Source organism: Pterocles gutturalis, unplaced genomic scaffold, assembly GCF_000699245.1.
Source record: "Pterocles gutturalis isolate BGI_N339 unplaced genomic scaffold, ASM69924v1 scaffold8987, whole genome shotgun sequence".
Taxonomy (NCBI): Eukaryota; Metazoa; Chordata; class Aves; order Pterocliformes; family Pteroclidae; genus Pterocles; species Pterocles gutturalis.
Genome location: NW_010107977.1, coordinates 161,330 through 185,204, shown reverse-complemented (window position 1 = coordinate 185,204; position 23,875 = coordinate 161,330). Strand labels below are relative to the sequence as shown.

The following is a 23,875-nucleotide window of genomic DNA, read 5'->3' as shown; positions in this document are numbered from 1 at the left end:
TTTAGAAGTCAGGCAAGGTCAGCTGGATGGAAAAAGCTAAGGTTTCATCACAAACACCCTTTCCTGGAGACTGGCAGAGTTGCTCTGGAGAACCATGTACTTTCATCCTGGGCTCATTAGTGTTGAGAACTTCCCAGTTCATTCTTAAACATCTCAGTGTTTACGGTGATGTTTCTCTTCAACCTGTTGTGGTTTTTTTGCTTGCATTTTTTTGCCCATATTTTGAAGAGCTGATCTTTGGATAGCTGTAATTCTGACTGCCTTCTTGATAGCTTTCAAATATTTAGATTTTTATTTTTCTATGCCTCAATGTAGGTAAGTAGACTTGAAATCCTAATAAATCCAGTGCCTTACCTCATGCCTTGCATAGCTCTGAGATGAGAGCTGACTAAGAAACTTCTATAGATAAGAGGAAATTACATGAGTAAGAGAAAATTACTTTTAAGTGGTTGTGTTTATCACCTGAATGCTATCATCTCTCGTTGTCTCTTTAGGGGGCAAAATTTGACTCCAGGAACAAAGGTTCTTTTAAAAAATGCAGTAAAAATTCACTCTGTCATCTGTGATTTAGAAGGGTCACATGAGAAACATGATAATGTCATCATTTTAAAAACAATGCTACCAATATCTAAAGGCCATTTCCACTGTTTGCTTACTCAGGGAAATGTAGAGATTTTGATCAACAGCTTACAGTCTTCTAGCCTGCATTACCATGACTCCTAGCCGTGTAACAGCCTCCCATGCATTTTTAAATCAGTTTTTCTAGACCTTCACTAGAAAGGCGAGCCTGTGCCATCATTTTACATAATACCCAATGGAAGTTGGTGGCTCCTTTTCTGACAAGTGATTGATATTAAAGTGGTATTGGTATTGTGCACGATTTTGCAGGCCCAGTACCAAATTTTACAGTGATGGATGCTTTACAGACACAGCCAGACTATAATCATAAAGAGTTCTGAACTCATATAGGTGCCTTGAATCTGTCTGGATTGACAAATCAGGGAGAAATGTTTTGGATTCCCTTGCTTTTTGTCTTTTATGTTCTAAATCCATAGAATTCATTCATCTTGGACAAAATGATTGGTGAGCTCCGTTGTTTTCAAGAACAGCTGAATGATTTGGTGTGTATCTGTAGTTGAAATTAATAAGTTCAAATTGCTTTCATTACATCCATCTGCTTTTGTTCAGTGAATAGTGCTGTAAGGAAAATGTGTGTATGTGCATTAAATATTTAATAGTGGACAAGCCTAGATGAATGGAAGAGCCTTCCCCATCTAGTTAAGCACTTTTGTTAGAATTCCAGGAAGATTCTTTTAGTTATATCTTTGACAGTGTGATTTCTTGATTATCTGTTCTGGCAAATCTTTGATTCCCATTTGTATTATGTTTTATTCTACCTCACTGCGAGTCTCTGCAGGGCTGTGTATCTCCTGGGAAGCAATTTTCTTAATGGCACCTGTCTCCTCTTCTCCTTGGTGAATACTGAAGCAAACAAGTCATTTAATTGTTTAACAATGCATTTTTGCTTCTCAAGAAATTACATTTCTGCTTCTTGGAAAGCTTTCTCACTTTTTCCAAGTCCTTATCTATGGTTCTTTGTACATTTATGAGCACATATGTTTTACATGCTTTTACTTCTTTATGCAGATTTTCTCTAGTGCACTTTTTTCCTCATCATGCATCAAAAAATCTTAAATATTATGAAGTTTCCAGTTCTCTACAACCCTTCCAGACTTAATCTCTACATGATGGTTTATATCTCTTTTATTCTTTCTGTCTTTCTAAGGAAGAAGAAATATTTCTAAAGAAGAAGAAATCTGTCTAAGCTGCTTTCTGATTTTATGCTATTAGAAGTAGACGTGAAGGCAACACGTTCTGGTGCTGAGACATACTTTAGATAGATAGTTTTTTATAGTCAACCATGAAAAAGGATTAAAGTACTGTGAGCTGATGTGCTTAGGGCTGTTGTCTTTCCAAATATTCTGTGCTGGCTCGATGCAAATGACAAAAGATGGTGTATTTCTGCCTTTCCCATACTTTAACGGTATTTCTTCAAGTTGTTTGCATTTACAACTGAAATCTTAATATACTTCCTATATTTTCCAAAAAGATGGCCTAGTTAAGCAAGGGGGTTCAGAGTTTTTCCTAATCATTCAATCCAGCTCATATACATAGTTTTGGTTCTTTCTTTAGAGGATGGACACATCAGAGCAGCCTTTGATGCAAATTGTTGCATTTTTGCTCACATTGGCAGAATGTGCAGAAAAATTCCATACAAATCCTATTGTTCTCCATTTAAAATTAAAAGTTATTGAAACAGACCCTAGAAGAACAGCCTATACCATACCCCAGACTTTGACGGCTTTTTTCAGTTCCAGACGTTTTCAGTCTGGCATTGTAAAATATTTTCTTGAAGTAAAAGGAGCCTCTCTCTCAATTAGAGTGGAAAATTTCTATTGTTTTTTAAGTTGCTTTTGAAGAACCTAATATAGAACAGTTTGTTGTGTTTGTGCTTAGGGGGAGACTCAGTGCCATGAAGTCTCTGAGAGAAATTGTTCTTTTGTAGAATAGGAGAAAATGTCAGAAGAAGGAACACATAGATGGAAAAAAAATCAGCAAAAACAATACAATCCCTTTAAAACCAGTTCCTCATTAATCATGGCATTTTTTAAGGTCAAAACCACGCAACCTGATATAGTTGATTAGTTTGTTTTATTCTACATGTATATTCCGAGATAAATTACAAAAAAAATTATTTGGCAGATGGCACGCTAATTGCACTCAGGATTTTTTCTTATTCAGAAGTTTTGAGGGGAGACTTTTTGGCAGAAAGCTTCATCTAAATGGACAAATTTCACAGTTTACAATTTCAGTACCTTTTTTTTAACATTGTGCTGAAAACATGCCCACGTCTGGAGCAATTTAACGGCCTCTGGTCCAGACAATGTCGTCTTAATGTGGAGGAGTTTACACAGCACCTACTCCATCTGTCTGGCGTAAAACAACATTATTATCCTGGGTGTTGAAATAAATCATTTTAAGAGATGAAAGAAATATCGGCAACCCTTTAATAAGGCTTTGTCATTTCTTTGGCTGGAAATGAAGATTGAGGTTCTTTTCTGTAAGAAAATAGTGAAAAAGGTGTCAGGATCCAGTAAACCTGGTTCTTCATGCAAGCCAATGTCAGGAGGTATACAGGCTGCCTTCAGAACAGCCCATTTCCAAGCCAGCATCCTGCACAAATGAGCTCACAAGGGGAAGGCTCAGTTCCAAACAAGCTCTAATCATGAGGGTCTGTGAGGAGCACTGGCTCTTCAGAGAGACTGAGATGACCCATAATATTGATTGATTCAAGAAAAAATACTGAGGAATTTTAAACAAGCTGTGTTGGAGGATAAGAAAGGATGCAGCTATGGAAGACTATAGCTTATCAGCAAGAACATACCTCCCAGAAGGAGCTGACCAGCATGAGATCCCATTTGTGCAGCACTTGGAAAATGGATGAGTGCTTCTGGGGTGTAGGTGTGCATTTGGACTGACTCCCTTAAGGGATTTTTACCAAGGAGGTCTAAAGGTCTAGAATAATCAGAAATGTGTTTGATAGCTGCTCTCCAAACAGGTTTTTCAGTTTGAGGATCACTAAGAACTTTCCTGGGGAGAGCAATAGGGCGTTGTGGCAATCCTGCCTGGAGGAGCTGTGTAGACAACTCCTCCTCTCTCTGTAGGTAATATAATGAATTTGTAAAGGGGTTGCTTGGGGCTGCTGGGGAGGGAGTCCATGTGTACTCTACCGCAGACCATACACCCAACGTAGCCCAAGTAAGTGTGTGGGAATCTGGTCAATCATGGTAGGGCTCACAAGTAGGTGAGCTCCATTTTCATGCCACCTTCAGGCTTGCTACAGCCTGGTTTCCCCTGGCCACTGCTAATACAGTCCATCTCCAGATCATTCCTGCAGTTCCTCTGAAGCCTGCTAGACCAGGCTTGGCAAGGAGGGATGTCTTCTCAGTCCCCGTGACGAATATAGGGGCAGTTTGTGGTAACTGGGTTTGTAAATCAGGCACCCCCATGCAATATGCAATTCCATCAGTCAGCCTTTCTATCTGCGTATTTCTCAAAAGGTTTCAAGGCAAACAAACAACATTTTGCTATAAAAGAAGTTCCGCAGCCATTCTGAAGAACTTAAGGAGGAACTCAGGAGATACAGTTCTGTTGATCCTTGGCCATACCAGAAAAAGGGAAGATGACTTTGGTTTTTAGTCTGCAGCAGAGCTCCTTGCTGGTAGATCGAATGGAGAGCCTTTCCTTCTACTTTATCAGCTACCAAAGCGGGTTTATTCAGCATTTCTCATTGTGTTTGAGTTTTCCTCTTCTAAAAGATGACTGCAGTGAGCAGAACTGACAGGACTTGTCTGGGTTCTGGTCTGAATTATTGGCTGTAATTGGTGTGCCTGTCTCATAGCTCCATGTGTCTTATGTGAAGGATTACAGGTTTGAATTCTTACAATTTGTATAATCTGTTTATTTAGGGACAATATTTCCTCTTCTGTTTTTACTATCTTGTTCCTCTTCTCACCAAGGGTAAAAAACCCCAAGAGCTGGATAGTTCATTTGACAAACAGTGAAGTACTTTTTCTGTCTCCCATTTGATTCACTGGTTTTCTCTTCGTCCTGCACTCAGAGGTTACTCTGTGTTGAGATAGTCAAGGTAGCTATCCAAAGAGATTGAGTCTTAACAGGAACAGCTGACTTGAAACTTAAGTAGCTAATGCGTAAAGGCTTGAAAAGATCCAGAAGAAGTTGTATGGCTGTTCTTCTTACTGGAATGGGAATCGTGTGGCTGCTGTTAAGAGTTCAGTATAAGAATTATCTGTTCTCTTATCCATACCTTACAAAAATTACTTTAGGCTACCCCAAAAGACACCTTCTGATTAAAAACCATGAGCAGATATCATTTTACTGCATCGGCAGCAGTTGTGGATGATGCTTTGCCTATAGAGCCGAAAGCTCTCTGGGAACCCTGCAGTATGCTCAGACTTGTAGGGTCAGTGCCTCAGGAAACCACTCACCCCTCCACACTCCTAATGGACCCCATCTGCATCAAACCTGTCATCTTGAGCACTTTAATTTTAATTGGCTCCATGAACCTCCTCTGAGGGGCCTTGTAGACATTATGGTTATGGTTTATAACCACGGATGCACACCTTCTAGCAGGAGCGCAGATGCTGTTCCAACTGCAGAGTTTTGGAAGGGTGAAGCTGTAAGCGTCAGTGTTCTCGTCGAGTGTCTGCCCTGGCTGAGGCTGGCCTTTGAACAGGAGTTCACAGGAAAAGATAGCTTTTTTTCACATTGGAAAGACTGCACAAAATTGATTTCTAAACATTCCCTTTGCTGTTGCCTTTGGACTTGCTACAACAGCCCCAGTACAGCGGGAATGTGCAGCCAAGGGAGTTCTTGCCTGGAAGGGCAGAGGTGGAGCATAACGGCGGTACAGCCCTGCTCCCCAAACAGGCAATAAGGAGAATCCAGGAGTGTCTAATTATTGCATTCAGTTTTGTTCTGTTTTGAAAGTATGGTCTGGAAAACATTGCCTTTAATGAAGAAATAAACTCTGTACAAGAAGAGAAGGCCTTTTCCTTAAAGGCTAGGCTAGCTTTGGCTCTTTTCTCTGGTTTTGCCTTGTTATTCCTATCTGTAGACCAGTGATGGTAATAAACTAAAGCAGTTTGAGATCTGCTAATGGGGTGTACTGTACACAGGCTTTATTAGAGTTCTTGTTTATAGAATATTGCTATACACAGAGTTGTAGCAGTGGGACTTCAGAATATGTAATGTAATTATTTGTGCTGAGTGGCAATGCTGTGCTGTGACAAAATTACATTATGTTTCTCTGACATTTACCAAAAATGCTTCCTTTTCCTATATTGCATTTGCTGTGTCTCACTGATGTTCTGCTACAAAATGAAGGCAATGGATGAAAGAACAGGAAAAGCATTTTGATTTTATCTTCTAAAAAATTAGATATTTTGTATTAATAGGAGCTTTTCCCTTCAAAACCAGGCTACATATCAGTTGTTATATAGCTGCTAAACTTTTCTGCTGTCATGTTCAAAGGAAAATTATTAGGCAGAAAATCTTGTCAACGCAGGATGAAGAAGACGAAATTATATTTTTCTTGTGGCAGTATGATTCAAAAATATAATTATTGTTTGTTCTTTGTGGACATCATCAGTGTTGATAAATACAGTTACTTTGTTTGCCATCCCTTGACTAATTCTTAAGGCTTACGCAATTCAGCAGTGGAACTGATGTGTTTAACTTCATATTAATAAGAAACAGAAATTTTAAGTTAAACTCTTGATCTTAGCAATGCTTGCTAGTGGTGTAGTGCTTACTTCATGGTAAAAAAAAAAAATGTACTGAAATCTGGCACTAAATATCAGATGATTCCAGCTGAAAGACGCCTTGCAAGGTGATGGTGGATTTCTAAAGCAGGTGTGCACCAGCTTAAATAAAGACATTTCTGAAGCTGAAATCTTACTTTTCTCTTTTTGCAGGGATCCCCAGAATTTGTATCCCCCTGAGGTCAGCAATGCAAAGCTTCAGTATGCTGGTTGGGGTCCAAAGGGGCAACAGCTGGTAAGAAAAGAACAAGCGTGCAAATGAATTTAGAGACCATACTGCTATTGTTTGGAAGTAAAGAAAGCATAATTCTTTATTGAATGGTTTCTTTAAACCTGTGTTAGCTTCTAACATCTTTATGGAGATTGTTTTATCATGTCATTTATTTATAAAATTCCCAAATACATATGTTTAGTGCAAAGTAAGTGTGTCTAAAAATGCAGAGAAAAAACACTTCATGGAAACTCTTTGAGAGGATGCACCTGCTTCTCCCAATGTTGGACACAGGGCAGATTATAGACATGATAGTATGATTTAGTTAGCATATCATTGCTTTGCAACGGTGTCTTCAGACTTGCGAAGTTGGCACTAGGGATATTTTAATATTACCAGCCCTGTTTGGAGAATGCACCTCTCTAAAACAGAGTTGCCCTAAATTTGCCCTGGAGTTATTTGCAAAACAGACAAAAGTAGAAGTGTATTCTGGAAAGTTTTCAGACCTGGCTTTAAAAAAAAAAAAAAACAAAAACACCACCACTTGTCAGGGATTCATTGTGCTTCATGGAGCTTTCCATACTGCAGTAATCGTGAAATCTCGAGTGCTTTGTCCCTCAGCCACTGCCATCTTGAATTTGCCTATTTTTTAGAGCACGTCTTTCCTGTCCAGATCTCCTGGATTCATTTCCTCGTGCAAATCTAATGTTGAGGTTTTGTGTGTTCCTAACACTCTCTTTCTGCCGTAACAAGAAAAGAAAAAGTGGCGACTTCTTTTTTGAAATGGAAGTTTTATACCAAGAAATGAGCTTTAAAAGCTCATTATCTGAGAAAAGCTGGCATATGTCTCCTGTCCCCAGTCATCTCTTGGGAATTTTTTGCCTGTGTCCTTAACTAGATTGTTTTCAAATTTTGTGATTTAAAACGAGCAATAGGAGACATTATAATTGCCAGACTGCAAATCAGGTTGGAGGAAACATAAGAGATACAGGAACAGGAAAGTCTCTGCTCCATCAGGAAAATCAGGTTTGAGAAGGTCATAAGACCGTGTCATAGGAGTGTAGTTGTAGCACCCTTTACCTCTATGCAAAATGACTTGAGGAGCTCATTTTTTTCATTGCACACATGTACATGCCCCACTTTCATCCTCTAACATATGCCATTTCAAATTCCTTAGTCTGCTGCCAACAGATGACTGCTGAGCAATTTGTACCGATTCACAGAATTTGGGGTCTGATCACAAGCAAAATCTTTCTTTTGTTTTCATTGGTGAAGACCGATGTGATCTCATCATCAAGCTTCTGGCCAACTGATGATAATTTACAGTCAGCTGATAACACTTCAAAAATAGAGACTACCTTTAAGGACATGGCAAAGAAAGCAAAAAAAGACCAGCAATTTTTTATTCACTGTTCACTAGCTCTTTCTATTCTAACAAACTGAGCCTCACAGTGTATAGCAAAAGCTGTATCTGCTAATTGGAAGCTAATATTGAGTTGCATTGGTGATTTTCTCCATTTCACAAGTGAATCTTCCTTTCTTCAGTGCAGTTTTGCTGTGAACTTGCAGCACCTTGAGTCTCAGCATGTTATTGATTCACATTCATGTTGGTTTTACCAAGCTGAATGGGTGTATTTAGCTTCCACCTTGGAAAGAAGATTGAACTTTTTTCATTCCAAAGTCAGGATGACCAATTTACTTTCTCCATTGTCTTCTCTACGAAAGCAACATGACTGCACAGAAAAGAAAAATGTTCGTGGCAAAATGGACAAATTATATATACAACAGGACAGTATATACAGTCCAGGAGAAGAAAAGTCTTCTTTACTTCCAGCTTTATCCTTTAATGCTGAAATAATCTATACCACTTTCCACCAATTTTTATTAAGGAATATACAGTGAAAACTTAATGCCCTAAAACATCAATATTTTTTTAAGTAACTTCAAATAGTCCTGCCAATATTGAATTCAATGTGAATCTAGGCAATATCTTGCAACAGTGGATTTGTTCTGTGTGTTTGTTTTCTTTCTTCCTTTCTTTTTTTTTTTTTTTTGGCTTGCAAATATACAAATCTGTTGGCCTGTAATTCAGCTGTATTCCCTGTTCTTGCATTTGGAATCAGGGTAGGTGAAGAGAGTAGTTTAAGCATTATCTTGCATATCTCTAATGTATGTGCCTTTTTGCTCTTTTCCTTGCCAGTCGTTTACCCTAAAATAAAGTTATAGCTGTAGTTTATAAAAATAATGTAGTTTAAAATGTAATGATAGCAGAGAATTGCCAGAGAAGGAAAGAATCTTTTTTAACAAAACTTCTACAAGCATTATAAATGAGATAGAGAAAAGAGACAATGCTCAGTGTTCTGTATTTCAGGACTAATTGAGTTACTCAATATAATTGCCAGTGAAAATCGTGTCACCTTCTGTGGAGGCAACGATGAGTACAAAGGTAGAAAAAAATTAAAGTCTTTTAAGACTGGATGGTGTCAATGTGTTTGCTGAAGATAGGCTGAGTTGTGTTGCAGAAGAGAGGGAGGGAAAAAAGTCAAGGGGAATGTAAAGGAATAATGTGCTGGGAATTCCGTGTCAGCTCCCCTGGTCCTGGGTGGTTAGAGGACCAAAAACTAAATTTTTGGAGTATTTGAGGGTGGTCCTACACCTGCACTGAGATCCCCAAGCATGTGCCAGGACTGACGCTGCTCACAGCAGCCCCGCTCTGCGCACAGTCTGCAGCCCAACTTCGTGCTGCATCTTCCAGGAAAGGCGGGAGCGAAGGGTGGGTGGGTTTTGCATAACCTTGAAAATACCCCGATTTTCAGGAAATGAAAAGCTGTACACTTGAAATCTCCTGGTGTGTTCTTCTTTGGCAACACAAAGGAGAAGCAGGGCAGGAGAGTAAGAGGGTTTGGTTCCAAAATTTTTTATTCCCTTCATAGCTTCTATTTCATCCTTCCTAGGGGAACTTTCGGTCACTATGTCTGACCCCTTTCTCTCTCACATGTCTAATCATTCAAAAAAGAAACAAGTCTGGAACAGAAGCAGCCCGAATGATCTGTATTCTTTGCGATTAAAAATAAACAGTGAAACTTTCCCAGGAGCAATTTTCTATTTATCTTGTTTTCTTTTGTCCTTACTCATTAAATTATATGCCAATTTTTAGATGATAAACTCCTCAGAGCCTGGTTCTTGACTTCTTACTAGCCTGCAGAACACCACGTGTGCCAACAAAGCTGCGTAAATAATGGCAGACATTGGATCAGAGAAAATCTGTGTCAGAAGATCAGAATGCAAAAAAGCACTCACTTCTGGCACCTTGGAAAAATGCTTCAGCCTGTCTCGGATCTCAGCCAAAGTCTTAGCAAATTAAGCCTTCCAAAGCTGTTGGAAGAATTGGGCCTTTACCACCATGAGCTCCTGAGTCAATAGAAAGAGAGCCACTAACTTCAGTGCGAGAGAGAATACAGAAAACGTGGCTGTTTTTAAAGAGCTCGTTCCTCTCATTTGTCCTGTGACATGAGCCATCATGTATGCCTTTGCAGAATGAGTGAAAAACGCTGTTAAATTGGAATAGCAGTGCGATATATTCACTTTTAGTGGGAGTAAATGACTATGCAGAATGTCTATTAAAAAATACACCCTTTCCATGGTGCCCCTGACAGCCCAAAGTTCCCCTTAGTATTCAATGGCAACAGCAGGGTGCTTGGTGGTTTTCAGGGAATAGGCTGGATGACCCTCAAACAGTTTGTGTGATACTTTCCAGTAATATAAGGGCATTGGTAGCATGATAGGACCGCAAAAAAGTGTTAGGCTGTACCTTTGCACTGTTCTGTGTATGCTTATTATGTAAAAATCTTCACTCCTTACATTTCTTCTCCTTTTCTGATCTTCCCATTTATGACTCAACAGCTGTCCTCTTTTGGAATTCCAATTCTGCCACAAAAAAACCTTATGTTAATAAAAAAAAGTACAGTGTGACGAGGTCTTCTTTGCTGGTTTGCGTGTCAGTGTGGCTGAAGTCAGGGAGTGCTTCAGGAGCAAGAGACCGTCTAGTGAATATCTGTAGCCAGAGTGCTCAAGGAATCCAAAAAAACTTGAAGTTTTCAGGATGCTTTTATCCAAGTTATGCCAAACTGAGCACATCTAGGTTCAAAATCCTTGCTTTAAGGACAAGCTAGGTATGTATGTGGGCCCTATTGTCAAAGGAAGGAGCAGGCAGTAGGACTGCTCGGATAACGCACAGGGAGTATTTGCCTGTGCTGACAGCGCTGAAGTACAGTTCACAGGAGTTGTTAAACTCCAATTTCAAAAGCAGAAGAACTTCTGCCATGCTGCTATTTTCCTTTTTTTTAAAATCAGGATCTGGAACAGCCCTGACAGATACTAATGATAACGGTGACACATCAGATGCTGGGGGAAGCAGTTCTGCACAGCTTTAGAGCAGCAGTTATAATTCAAAATAACCTCTCTCATAGATCATAGTATTTATCCGTCAGCAAAGAGAAACTTTTTTTTTTCAGGTTCTCCTGGCCAGTCAGTCTTTTACTGTTTCCACTGCTTCTTTAAAGTATCAAAAGCATACAGGAACAGGATTATAGTTGCTGGAAGTTTTGCGTGCCCTTGCACTTACAGAAACCCCACAGAATAGTCAAAATGGGCTTCTCCTGCATTCGTAGGCAATAAACATTTTCCAGTGTCAACTCTACCGGAGCAGAAACTACCTTTTATTCTTCCAGATTATGCAGCAATCAAGTGTATAATTGGTTCTAAAGTAATAGAAGTTATGTTTCACAGCAGGTGCAGAGGTTACATTAAGAAATCTCTATTTCAGTGAAATGCAAATACCGGGGGGAAAAAAGGAGGAGAATGTCTTCCAGCCCCCACCATGTTAAGGGTTTGCAGGTGCCCTCAAAGACTGAATGTTAATGCCAGTAAACAGCTTATTGTCATAGATATTACTGTCTAAAAAGTCCAATACAATTTAGAGAAATATTGATATTCATTCATATATAAAACATTTGAATGATAGATCCTGCTGCACGGGGCCAGAACCTATCCATCTCGTTTGTTGTTATCAATTTTTTTTCTAACGCATAGCACGATGCCTTGCTAACTAGGATATGGAGATGCAAAAAAGCTGGTTAAGTGATGACACCTGGAACTAAACTGGAGTGACTCCTCTAATTAGCAGGTTTTTCCTTGCCTGAATTGGTGCCTGTCATGCCAGCTTAGTTCCAGGCAGAAGGGCTGCACAGATATCAAGTGAGGAGGACCATTTTCACAGGAGATATTGAATCATCTGCTGCTGTTCCTAATCCAGCAGGGTTTTTGAAGTGCTGTGTGTATAATTGCTGTAGGTCTATTTGTCTCCACCGTTATTTCATAGATTTTTACATCATTGTTTTCAAGCTGCTGTTCTCTCACCTTTCCTTTGTGCAATGACGTTGGAATCAATATTTAGCTGTGGTTTGCTGTATGTAATTATCCTGCTTGGTTATCTTGTTAGTTGCAAGGAAGAAAAGGCCCCCCCTGTTTAAGCATAGTGGAGGGTAGTCAGACAGCCTTTTACATGGTTCCTGCATTCTGGGAAAAGAACAGTTTAAGAACAATGATGTGCTGTCTCCCCCTCGTCCCCTTTTCCGGTGTCAGAATATGATTTTTTTTTTATTTTTTTTTTGGTGGGGGGGAAGCCTCAGTAAGATATATTACACATACACTGAGTACCTGGACAGATTACCCTGGTTGGGGCTTCTCCTTCCCCTCTACCCCTGTTTTATTCAAAGGACTCCACTGGGAAAGTGTTCTGTTTGTTTTTTTCTTTTGATGCTCTTCTCTTTGGTTACAGTGGCCATAGTGTCCTATTTGTATTTTTGCAAATCTTTGTCATTTCCTTTGACATCAGTGGGCTTGACGTATTCAGTCCTCGTTCACCAAAGGGAAGCTTTGTCATGATCAGTGTTGTGACCTCTGCTGAGAAGGGTTGTGTCCCTTCCCGTCTCAGCATCTTGCTGCTGCATTGTCATCAGTGGCAAAGAGCAAGATATTTAAGGTAATTGAAGAAGCTACAATAAATGTTACTGAAAGAAGATAGAGGTGATTATTTTAAATAAGATGTCGCTGTTTTTGTGAGCATGAAAGATTTCAGAAGAAAATATGAAACTGATTATTTTCCATAGAAGTTTTAACATTAAATCAGAAAATAAGTTACTGCTCTTACATCCGAATATGAGAGATGTAGGTTGATGTAGTGTTTGGGGCATCACCCCTGGAGGTGGGACTCTGCCATAGGGTCCCTCTGAGAATTCATACATAGCACTTTATTTTCTGGTTAAGTTACAGCATGAAGATGGAAATATGTTCTTACCTCACAGTGGACTTACAGGATAAATACATTAAATGTTGTGGACATTCACACTCTGCATTAAGGAAACTGAGCATATACCTACAAGAAATGGACATATTGATGGACTTGCTAGCTTAGAGCATCTTGTTGCAATAGAGAGCAAGTACTGAATTCTCTTCCTTTATGTGTTACCACATTTCATTATATGCTACTGCAGTTGCGTGAAATGCAAAATTCCTAACAGTGCAATGTACTAGCGTAGGGTCAGTTCCACTGAAAATACTTCCCTCCTGTTACAGAGATCTAAAATGTTGATATTCCTTTAATTTCAATTGTGCTTTATAGGTATTGAACATGTGTCTTTTGTTAAGGTCAGTTTTCATTTCAGAGATCTGACAGCTAGATGTATCTACTTTAGGTCTGTGCATAAGGGTTTCTGACATCTTACAAAACCATGGCTGGTAGATGATGTCCATTGAAACAAGTGCTTATCAAAAGTCTTGCTCTTGGAGAGCTGCTATTTTGTGCTATGAGAATACTTACCTTTTACTGTAGACAACAGTAGTCATGGGTGAGTGTGTGTTTAAGGGACAGATGCTAGGGTGCCGCAAGCAGGACTAAGCAGTGCCATCTGAGGGACTGTGGAGTAGCTCACCTTCGTTTGTGGTGGTGGTCCCACCTTCCTGAGAAACTGCCATTCATCAGATCCATGAGAAATCTTCAGGAACAATTCTGTTAGCTCTGCTCTTCAGCTGCTGGAACAGATGTTGATGGTTTCTATTACTATACATTATATTAAGGAGGAATATTACTCTGAATAGTTCACTGTCCAAGGTCAGATAGATACCTGGAGGAACACTGAATCCCAGTTGCCAGTTTCTTTGTGCTGACAAGTAATCTCTGTGCTCTCCTTAGCCAGATATTCATTCTATAACACAATAAAATATTTAAAATGAAACACTGTGTCATCTTACATTAAATAATCTAATTTATAGTGATGCCCTACATAACCATCAGTGATATTAGGTTACAGAATACACGATAATCCATCAAGCAGAACTTAAAAGCAGAATCAGAGTTCCATACTAAATGGTACATTTACTGATACATTCTTTAATATAACAAGGCAGTTATAAATTAAAATAACCCCATTAGAATCCAGGGCAAGGAAATCCAAGCAGACATGGTTCTCTTTGTTGAGGTGAAATAAAACCTCCTTTCTTTACTGAAGAACAGAAAATAGGGCAGTGTATTTTTCTTGAAACATATATTTTTAAGTCTCCATAATAATGAAAATTGCTTATTTGGCTGGACTCTGGCAGCTTCTAGGTGTGATTAGGATCAGTACTTGTTGTGGACTAGCCTGCTCACAGAATACAAACGGAAATGCATTGCGTTTGTAATGATGTGATGTCAAAAATGTAGGGAAGCTTGTAGAAACCTGAGAAGAATATTAATGCACTTAAGGACTTAAGCTGGGAGAAGCTTAAGTCATCTCTTGAGAGCTCCTAGCTGTGGCCTAGACACTGTTCATAGAAATATATTTCTTTGTTTGAAGACATGAAGGAATGCTTTTCCGTTCTCTCTGACTTCTTAGTCTTTGTGTTGGTCACATGCATTGCAAAAGCAAAATTAAGTTCTTAATGTTTATTTTAAAAGGGATATTAGAAATTTCCAAGATATATGGCTAATATCAGGAGTTTTGCACAGTTTATAAGTGCACTATTGTGCACTTCCTTTCCTAGATACATAATCAAAGTCACGGAAGGCAGCAGATTTTTTGTTTGTCTTTTACAGTAGCTCTGATGGTTTTTCTTTGCAGCATCAATTACATTTCCTTTCATTGCACTGATTTCCATGCAGTTAATCTCTTACCCTACTGATATCAGATGTGTACAAACCTTCTGTCTCCAATGAGAAGTCATGAATACTGGTTTTGGTGTGTTTGTGGATCAGCATGATTCTTATGTGCATGAGTCTGTACTACTGTATTCTCTGGTTTTAGTGGTCCCCTGGGGTGGTTTCAGCTTCTCTGTCTTGAAAGCCTTCCTGTAGAATCATTTTAGAACTGGTGCAGTCCTCACTTCGGTCTAAAAGCCACCTTTGCCCAACTCTAGGCAGGTGTAAAGTAAGTCTTATCTATTTGTTGTATACCATCAGAAACTGCTATGTCCTCTAAATCCTTGGCTTGGTAAGGAGCTAGTTTCTTACTTTGAATTAAAGCAAAGCTAAACCACGAAAAACTGAAACTGTAGCCTTTTTTTGTCAATAATTTATCAAGATGTGATTCTCTACAGTGTGTTAATCGTGTGGAAGAGTTTCGTTGGTTCATCACTGATTTTAATAATGACAGTTTGGTTTTATAAAGAAAAAAGTTGATTTAAAAATTATTTATCTCACTCCTCCATCATAATTGTTATCAGTCTCTTTCCTAAATTGCAAAAAATGAACCATTTGATGGGACAGAATGAAAATATTTTGAAGTTTTTTGTCTTCTTTTTTCCCACCTGCTATCAAGCTATATTTAAATGGCAACAAGAAAAGCTTAATTAAAATATTATCTCTTATTCTGTAAGCTCACTGGTGAGGAGCAGTTTATGGTTTTATTACCATTTTTGAAGAACTGATAAGAGTTGGCGTGATCATGTCATATGCATCAAGAACACTCATGACAAAATGCATTAATGGGAGCTATTTGAACATCAAAGTTTGCATTTTGCGAGATTCAAAAGCAGAAATTGGCAGAGTGTTAATTAAATAATGCATAGTCAATCAGCAACAAGCTTTAGAACTGATTCTGAATTGATCCCACGTTCTGCTGCAGTTGATGTAAGAATGATAACTGCAAAATGCCAAGACCTTTCTGGTACAATGCTCGTCAGATTTCCTTCATATCCCGAAGTGAAAACACAGTTATTATATCTGCTTCAAGACTCTGCATGGGCAAGGTTGGGCATGCTAATTCTGTGTAGTAAGAACAAGTTTTAGCTTGGATGAAACAGCAGGGAATCTTTCTCTCTTTGCAGTTTTTCATTTTTGCAGTGCTTATCTTCCAGGTTTCATATGGCAGTGGATCATATGGCAGTAGAAAAACAAAACTGGCTTGATAAGGGCTATCTACAAAATATTTGAATGGAATTAGAGAGCACTAGAAATGAAGGGGAGAAGGGAGAGGTCCTTCTGTGTGCACATTTCCAGGAAGAGCTGACCGTTCTCAAAACTATTTGTGTTTGTGATCTGACATTTACAAACTTCGGTTACATGCTGTGACTGTTACAGCTTATAAATAAAGAGTTAATTCTTTTCTACTTCCTGGACATATTGGGAAGGTAAATCTGTGTATTTTTCTGAAGCTTTCAGACCTATGTGATGTGCAGCACCGTATAAATATGTAGATAGTTAACATACATTTCAGCACAAAACTTCCTTATCATTGACACCCCCAAAAGAACTGAATAGATTTTTTTTTTTTTTAAAAGGAAGTATCTTGCACTGAAAAGGTAAAAAAAAATGTCCTTTCTTAAACTGTGGGACTGTTGTGATGGGTTGACATTGCCAGGTACCCATCAAACTGCTCTATCACTCCCCATTCTCAACAGGGAGAAAATATTACACAAAGGTCATGGGTTGAGATGAGGACAGGGAGATCATTCACCAGCTACCATCATGGGCAAAACTTGTCTTGGGGAAATGAATTTATTGTCAATTAGTAAGACTAGAGTAATGAGAAAAAAGAACGAATCTAAAAACACCTTCCCCCAACCCCTCCCTTCTTCCTGGGCTTAACTTCAGTCCCAGTTTCTCTACCCTCTTCCCCCCCAGCAGCACAGGGGGATGGGGAATGTGAGTTTTTACCCTTTTATAAATATATTGTCACAGAGGCACTACCAGCATCTCTGATGGGCGCAGCTTTGACCAGTGATGGGTCTGTCTTGGAGCCGTCTGGGACTGGCTTTGTCTGACACGGGGGCATCTCCTGATGTCTTCTCACAGAAGCCACCTCTGCAGCTCTCTTTCCCCTGCTGCTACCAAAACCTTGCTGTGTAAACACAATACAAATGTTCGCATGCACTCTTCATTGAAGAGATAATGGACAGAAAATAGGTAGGAACGTTAAAAAACAAAAATATTTATTTCAGGCAGTTGAATCCCTATTTTTGTACCAGAGTGATGTGGTCCTGCGCCATTCAAGGACTGCCTGACCTTACAGAAGTCTGGATTTACCTCATATGATTAACTTAATTTCCCCACAAATAATCTCAGTGGTGAAATGTTGCTTAAGAAATTTGATGAGATTGGGGTTTAGGTAGAAGAGCTCAAGGACTTGGATGTGGTTAGGACTATGAGCAACAACGTTGAAGCAATATTCATTGAACATATGCTACAGTCCTTCTTTTGAGGCTGTGCTGCCCTGCAGCAGGAGTAGAGGGCTTTTGGAGACTTTGAAGGTTGTGCACAAGGAAGCCAGAGTCTGGCTTATCTGTAGGTCTGGGAGCAAGGATGGTCTGTTCTCCATGATTGTTTTCACTGTACATTTCATTTTTTTATTCCCATATTCATCTACTGATGGTCTCATTTGAGTGCGTGCTTGTGCTGCCTTTACCTTCAAAGAGCAAGTGGACCAGATCTTGAGTGGGTGAAGACATCTGACATAGGCTGTTTGTTGGTTGTAGTCAGTGTAAGCTGTAGATACCTAACTTATATGAACTGCCTTCATTGACTTTATTTGGACTTGGGAACACCCAGCACACCATAGAAGCTGCTGGAAAATAAGCCCCTGAAGCTAGACAGATTTTATCTTTCTTTATGTCTTCATTGGTACCTGCGTGTCTCTGCTGAGTCTACTTGGCATCTGCCTAAGGCAGACTGGATCATGCCTTCGAACCACAGATTTACAAAAGGCCACAGAAAGTCCTGCACTAAATGAGGCAGGGTTGAATCCTACCAATGTAAGTTGGCAATGTACAATGACAGATGTACAAGAGCAAGATACATACAAGAACTATTTTTCTTCATTATTCAGCAAAAGAGATTTTACAGTAGCTGTAGGTCTGCCTTTGTAGAAAGAGCTATGAGTTCAAGTAAGTGTCATGTTGAAGCTGACCATGAGTCTGACAATAAACAGATCAGTTAGACATGTAGTTCATGGCAGGACAGCACACATTTTGGATCTCTGCTCTCCCGGTCTTCACAAGCTTATAATAGTCTACCTGATGTGAATTTATTATGGTAAGGATGATTTTATGGTTAAGGCATTGGAATAGAGCTCAAGCTGCCCAAGTTTGACTCCTGGCTTTGCTAGTGTTCCTGTGTGACATTTGAAATAGGATTTGCTTGCTTAAACATAGGTTCCAGAGCACCTCAGACGAATAGTGTTAAATGTGTGCAGCCTCTAGAGGTTTCCGATATGTCCTGTAGCATATCTGCCAGATGTTTTAGACACATGAAGGGGCTTAAAATGGCTTAGGTGCCTATATCTGGGCAACTGAGTCTTGTATTTGATGTCCCTGTCTCTCATTCTTTCACATGTTGAATGGGGATTTCTCTGTCTACTACAATGACATGCTGTTGGGGTAGGGACTGTCTTTTCTGTGCATTTGTTAAGCATCTACAACAGTAAAATCCATGGATAATTACCTTTACATAGATATTTTTTACTGATTCTACAAAATAAATGTAAGCATTTCCAAGAGATGCACAAAATTATAAAATGAATTTGTTCTTTTATGTATTCTGCCAGAATACTCCCTCAGGTAAACTGGTTTGCCAGCAAAAGAGCAGATGTCTACACGAGGCACGGGGTGGGGAATAAAAGAAGGCTTTAACATTAAAAACAGAAAACAGTTAAGTACATCATGTTGGATGAGGAGAGAGTAGCATGCTGATTTGTAGTTTTATTTCCCCACTCACCAAGTCTTCCATTTTGTGACTGTTCTTTTCAGACTCCGAGGAAATTTGGGCTGATTTGGAATTTAAAAAGGTGGCAAGGCAAGAATTTGTGCCTGTCTATACATCAGGGCTGGTTCTTGTTGACCAAAATCTGCATGTTGAATGGCCAAACTTTCCATGTTAACTACTCTCTGGTAGTTAAATCCTGTGGGTTGACCTTGCATTGTGGAAGGCTGCCTTCTAATGTGAAGGAAATGTTCACACATCTACAATGTGCTAATAATTTCAAGTAATAAACATCAGGTATTTACTTTATCCTTGGAGATGCCAAATTTGAGTGATGTTACTCATTCAGTTGACAGGTCATACATGTTAGAAATTACGAGGTAAGGAGAACATAGAATGCCACCCTACAGTTGGAAAATAAATAGAAGCAATAAAAATGCACAGTAATGCATATGAATTTATTTTCTCTTGGTCTATGAAGAAATAGGAACTTCACTCACCTCTTTGGCTGGAAGGAAGCTGGGTTGACCCACTGCAAGAGGTGCAGTATTCAACTGTGCAAAATAGTTGGTCACTGTGACTTCTGTAGATTACTTTCATTAGATTCTTGAAAAGGTCCATAAATTAGCCCATTTAGAAGTACCAATGTTTTAATTACTGCAGCATAATTATGTAATACCGCTCTGGGTCAGTTTGGTAGAGAACATTACTTCAGAAGCCCTTAAAGAGCTGCAAAAATGTTTTAAACTAATCGTCCTTAAATCAATAAGTGTTGTTAAGGCTCTTGTATGTTTTAAGTGAATTAAGTTTATTATGTTGTTAGTTTAAACGTTTACCTTATTGTTTACATTTATCTTACTGGATAAATACTTCAATCTTTCACTTAAAGCTCTCCTCCTTCCTCAGGCTTGTGGTCCAACCAGTCTAGTATTTTTTTCTCCAGTATTGGTTGTGTCACACTAGGATGTTTTTACAAAACATGGTTTTAACTAATCGGTTCTAATACAAGATCCAAATAGGCAGAGATTTCTTCCCAGCCCACATGAGTTAGTGGTGTGTTGATACCTGAGGCTAAAGGGGTTATATCTTATGCTGCAAGTTTCAGGTGACAGCCTGAGCTACACATAGACAACAGCAAAATCCCCATTGGTTTTTATTACTCTGGGATTGAGTGAGTGCATAAAAAAGAAAAACAAAAAACTAAACTCAACTTTATCTTAGTCACCCTGAAGACATTCTGTTTATCTTTGTTAAGTATTTCATCTTTTGAGCATCTATTATAACATCCAGCAGGAAGAGAATGAAGTTCTTGTCTCTTGTTACATCCAGTGGCAAGGATTTCCACACGTTAATTCTGATTTCATTAGGAAAAATGGTTTTTTTCCACTTTAAAACAGCGTTTCTTCTATGTTTCATTGGTTTCCCTGTTGTTTTGGAGAAATGAGTGAAAACATTCTTTTCCTTCTTTTCTGTTCCCTCTCCATTATCTTGTAGAACTTATGTCTTCCTTGTTTATTCGAAAGAGTTAGCAGTTTCAGTTTCTTCAATCTATGTATGGATGTTTCCATTCTTCCTACTTCTTTCAGAATATCTTCTATTTCTTCTGTGTTGAATGTTATGATGAAAACAGACATGATATTCAAGGTGGAGATATCTTCCTGACATAGCACAGGTTTATTTTCCATACCGCTAGTTGTTCTCGGTGTTGGACTTTGTGTTGTCCATGATAAAAGGCATATCTATTGCAAGGTTATTGAGGGTGAAGTCTTGCTCAAATAGGCACACCAAAAGAGAGGACATCAGAAATTTTGGGTGTGGTCTTTGTCTCCTGTATGGAGAGGAACAAAACTGAGCTTGACCTCTTCTGTTGTAGTTTGGCATTAGTCTAGAACTGGTATGTAAAGCAAGAATAAAATAATGTGAAAGTGATGTCCATACATTTTAAAATTATTCTCCTTTACTAAGATTTCTTATCCTCTAACTAGCTGAAAAGATTGTGATCGTTTGGTAGAAAGCGTTTCTTTGATGTCTTAAAACCAAAAGAGTAAAAAAAATATAGGTATTTCATAATATAATCTAATATCTTTCTAAGACAGAATGTGAAGTAATCCAAAGACATTTCTTTTTGATGGATAACGAAAGTTCAGAAGCTTTTTCTTAATTTATAAGATACATTACACTGAAATCTTCCTTGTGCTGCTTCAGTTATCTTTTATCTTGATTATGGTTGACATTTTTAGGGTACAAGACAGTAGTTAGGAGGGTAATTTTAAATTCTCTATGAGGAGCTGCAGTTTGGCTCTGAGTTATATGGAGATAGTTTGAAGTCAGAGCACTATATTATTTTTCCATTGCAGCTACCAGATACCTCACATAGCCTGATTAGTGCAATGAAGCTTTGAAAGACAGAACAGCGAAGACAATGCAATGCTTTACAAAGCAAAGGGCAAGAGCAGGTTGTCATCCACCTTCTTTATTTTCCTGTAAATTAATTTAAAATTTAATACAGTACAAAATATTGCAAAAACCTCAATTTGCTGGCAGAGGCTGGGCAAGGGCTGTGTTGCATCGCATGAATAATTCCACCTGTTTATTTGCCTGTTCCAGAAGAGCCCCCAGCCAAGCATCCCCAGCACATTTAGCTCTGGGACACAGAGATTTGGATTTGTTTGGGCTCAGAGTATCTTCTTCTGCTTGGTCTTCCCGATTTTTATGTACATTTAAGCTTTAGCAACCCTCTTGTATGCAGACTAGCTAACACATACAGCTCTTGACTTGACATCCTTCATCTGGCTCCTCTGCTTCCTAAAAATCAAGGTAGACAAGAGAATGTAGTATCTTCTTAAACACATTTTTTACTTTCAAAAAATATTAACTGGATGCAGCTTTTCTTTTTAAAAGGAATAAAAGCAAGCTACAGTTTCAGTCATACTTTTACCTTTAGGCAAACTCGCTATAACTGCTGCCAAAATTAAATGAGGGTCTATACTATCTTCTGGAATCTTTCCAGCTCATCTTTAGGTGAAACACGAACTGTAATAGGATGTGAAACAAAAGCTGAAAGCAAATATTTTTCCCAATTCTATCTTTTCATGAGTGTAACATGAGAAATTGCATTCTAGTGTCATGGTAAAGATACCTAACATTTGTTCCAATATCTTCAAGTGTACAAAGATCTATCTGTAAATGTCTACTAAATTATATTAACAGTTGATCTTTCAGTCTGAATGGCTTTCTGATACCCTGTTCAGTACCTCTTTGCAGTCTGAATGGAATTTAAAAATATTTTTAAAACAAGAGTGCTACTTTTAGCAGGATGTGGTTCACTTTGGGGTGAGGAGGGGAGAAGATCTCTTTGTCATCGATGACAGCAAAACACAGAAGGAAGCATTTAACCAGATGATAAAGACTGATGCCATGGACCAATGGTTTTTTAAATGGCTGGATAAATTTTTTCTTGCTGATCAGCACTTAAACACCTAAATAAATAGCCTGATTCCCAGAAGTATTCTCATAGCAGTGGATCTAATGACTCACATGAAATTAGCTTTAAAAAAGTGTTGGAGGGTTATCTGGGAGGCTTGTGTTAGGCTCCTTTCCTGACAATCTTGAATTGAAATTTTTATGACTGATTGATAAGAATTTTATATTTATAAATTCTTCTTCAGGATGGAATTGCTTTCCCTCAGACAGCCCCAGCTGTGTGAGCAGGCTTAGGTGCTCGATGGCAATCCTTGGTGTGGGCCCTCCCGTGCCCTCCCGAGGAGCTGCAAGGTCCCATGACATTTTGATCACATAATCTTTGAGCAACCTAAATCCACTAGATTTTTGCAACAAGAGTGGAGAGGTCTCAAAGGACACGCTGGGGGTTATGGCAGCTGCATCCATGCTGGCAGGGAGATAAGACCCCATGGGTGCCTTTGTCCTACCCCCCCTGGTTCCTGTAGGAAGGTGACCTGGGAACCGGGGAGGGTGGGAAGTCCAGCACGCCCCTTTGGGTCTTTGGAGCACGTGCACCCTCCTCGTGCTTCGTTGGCCAACGTGCTGCAGTTACACAGACTGTCCCCTGTTCAATAGCACATGTTGTCTCTTCAGTTCTGCATTAAAAAATGGATTTGAATATATTTAATAAGTTGCCAGCTGTGTTTTAAGGAAGCAGGAGCAGCTGGAAACAAGCAAAAAGCCATTTCCAATAGTCAGCTCAATCACCACATAGCATCACCATCAGCTCTGCAAACTGCTACTGTGTCCTGGACCACTTTTTCTAAATCCTGAGTGATGGCACTCTTCATTTCATACCCTCTAACTGCACTGTTCAATTTCTGAAATGAAGACAGGAGAGAGAAAAATAAAGCTTGTATCAAAAGGCCAAGGCTTCAGTTTGTTGTAAATTAGCATCTTTCTATTACTTGATGGCATTGGAAGCAAGCTGTGGAAATCCTTTTTTTTGACAAAAGACGCTATAAAAATGTGATATGTGATTTTGTACTGCCAATTATTGTAAAAGCAAAATGCAACATTTTATAATGGAGCCACTGCTTAATGCTGTTCTCTTTTTCTTTTTCCCTTCAAATCAGATATTTATCTTTGAGAATAACATCTATTACTGTGCCCATGTGGGGAAACAAGCCATCCGAGTGGTCTCCACAGGAAAGGAAGGTGTTATTTTCAATGGGCTCAGCGACTGGCTGTACGAAGGTAGGACATGACGTTTAGGGCAGCAGCTAGTTATGAGTTTAAGTTATACTCTACATTTACAGAACCAGCTGGAATTAGACATTCAGCATTGCGTTTCTGGGGACTGATGGACCACAGAGCTGAAAATCTGCTATTCTAACACTTGTCTGAATTGCCGGACTGGAAATAATGTGAAATGATGCAAGAATTCTGTTCTCAGGCTGTTTTTCTTCCCCTTAGTCCAAAGGTAATAAATCACCAGGCTTTAATGAACAGAACTGCTTCATTATTTAATGACACCTGCAATCACTCATAGACGTGCCAGTTTTCAAATCACTGAAAAAGACAGAA

General features: G+C 39.0%; 1 protein-coding gene across 1 annotated transcript in view; it reads left to right on the top strand.

Moving 5' to 3' along the window:
• DPP6 (dipeptidyl-peptidase 6) overlaps window positions 1-23,875 on the top strand; it is a gene marked incomplete at its 5' end in the record, with an annotated part of 117,577 nt that overhangs the window by 8,168 nt on the left and 85,534 nt on the right. Inside the window, 2 exons of the mRNA XM_010072457.1 lie at window positions 6,558-6,639; window positions 23,425-23,545. Of these exons, the coding sequence (XP_010070759.1) occupies window positions 6,558-6,639; window positions 23,425-23,545 (203 nt within the window). The remainder of the gene's footprint in view (window positions 1-6,557; window positions 6,640-23,424; window positions 23,546-23,875) is intronic.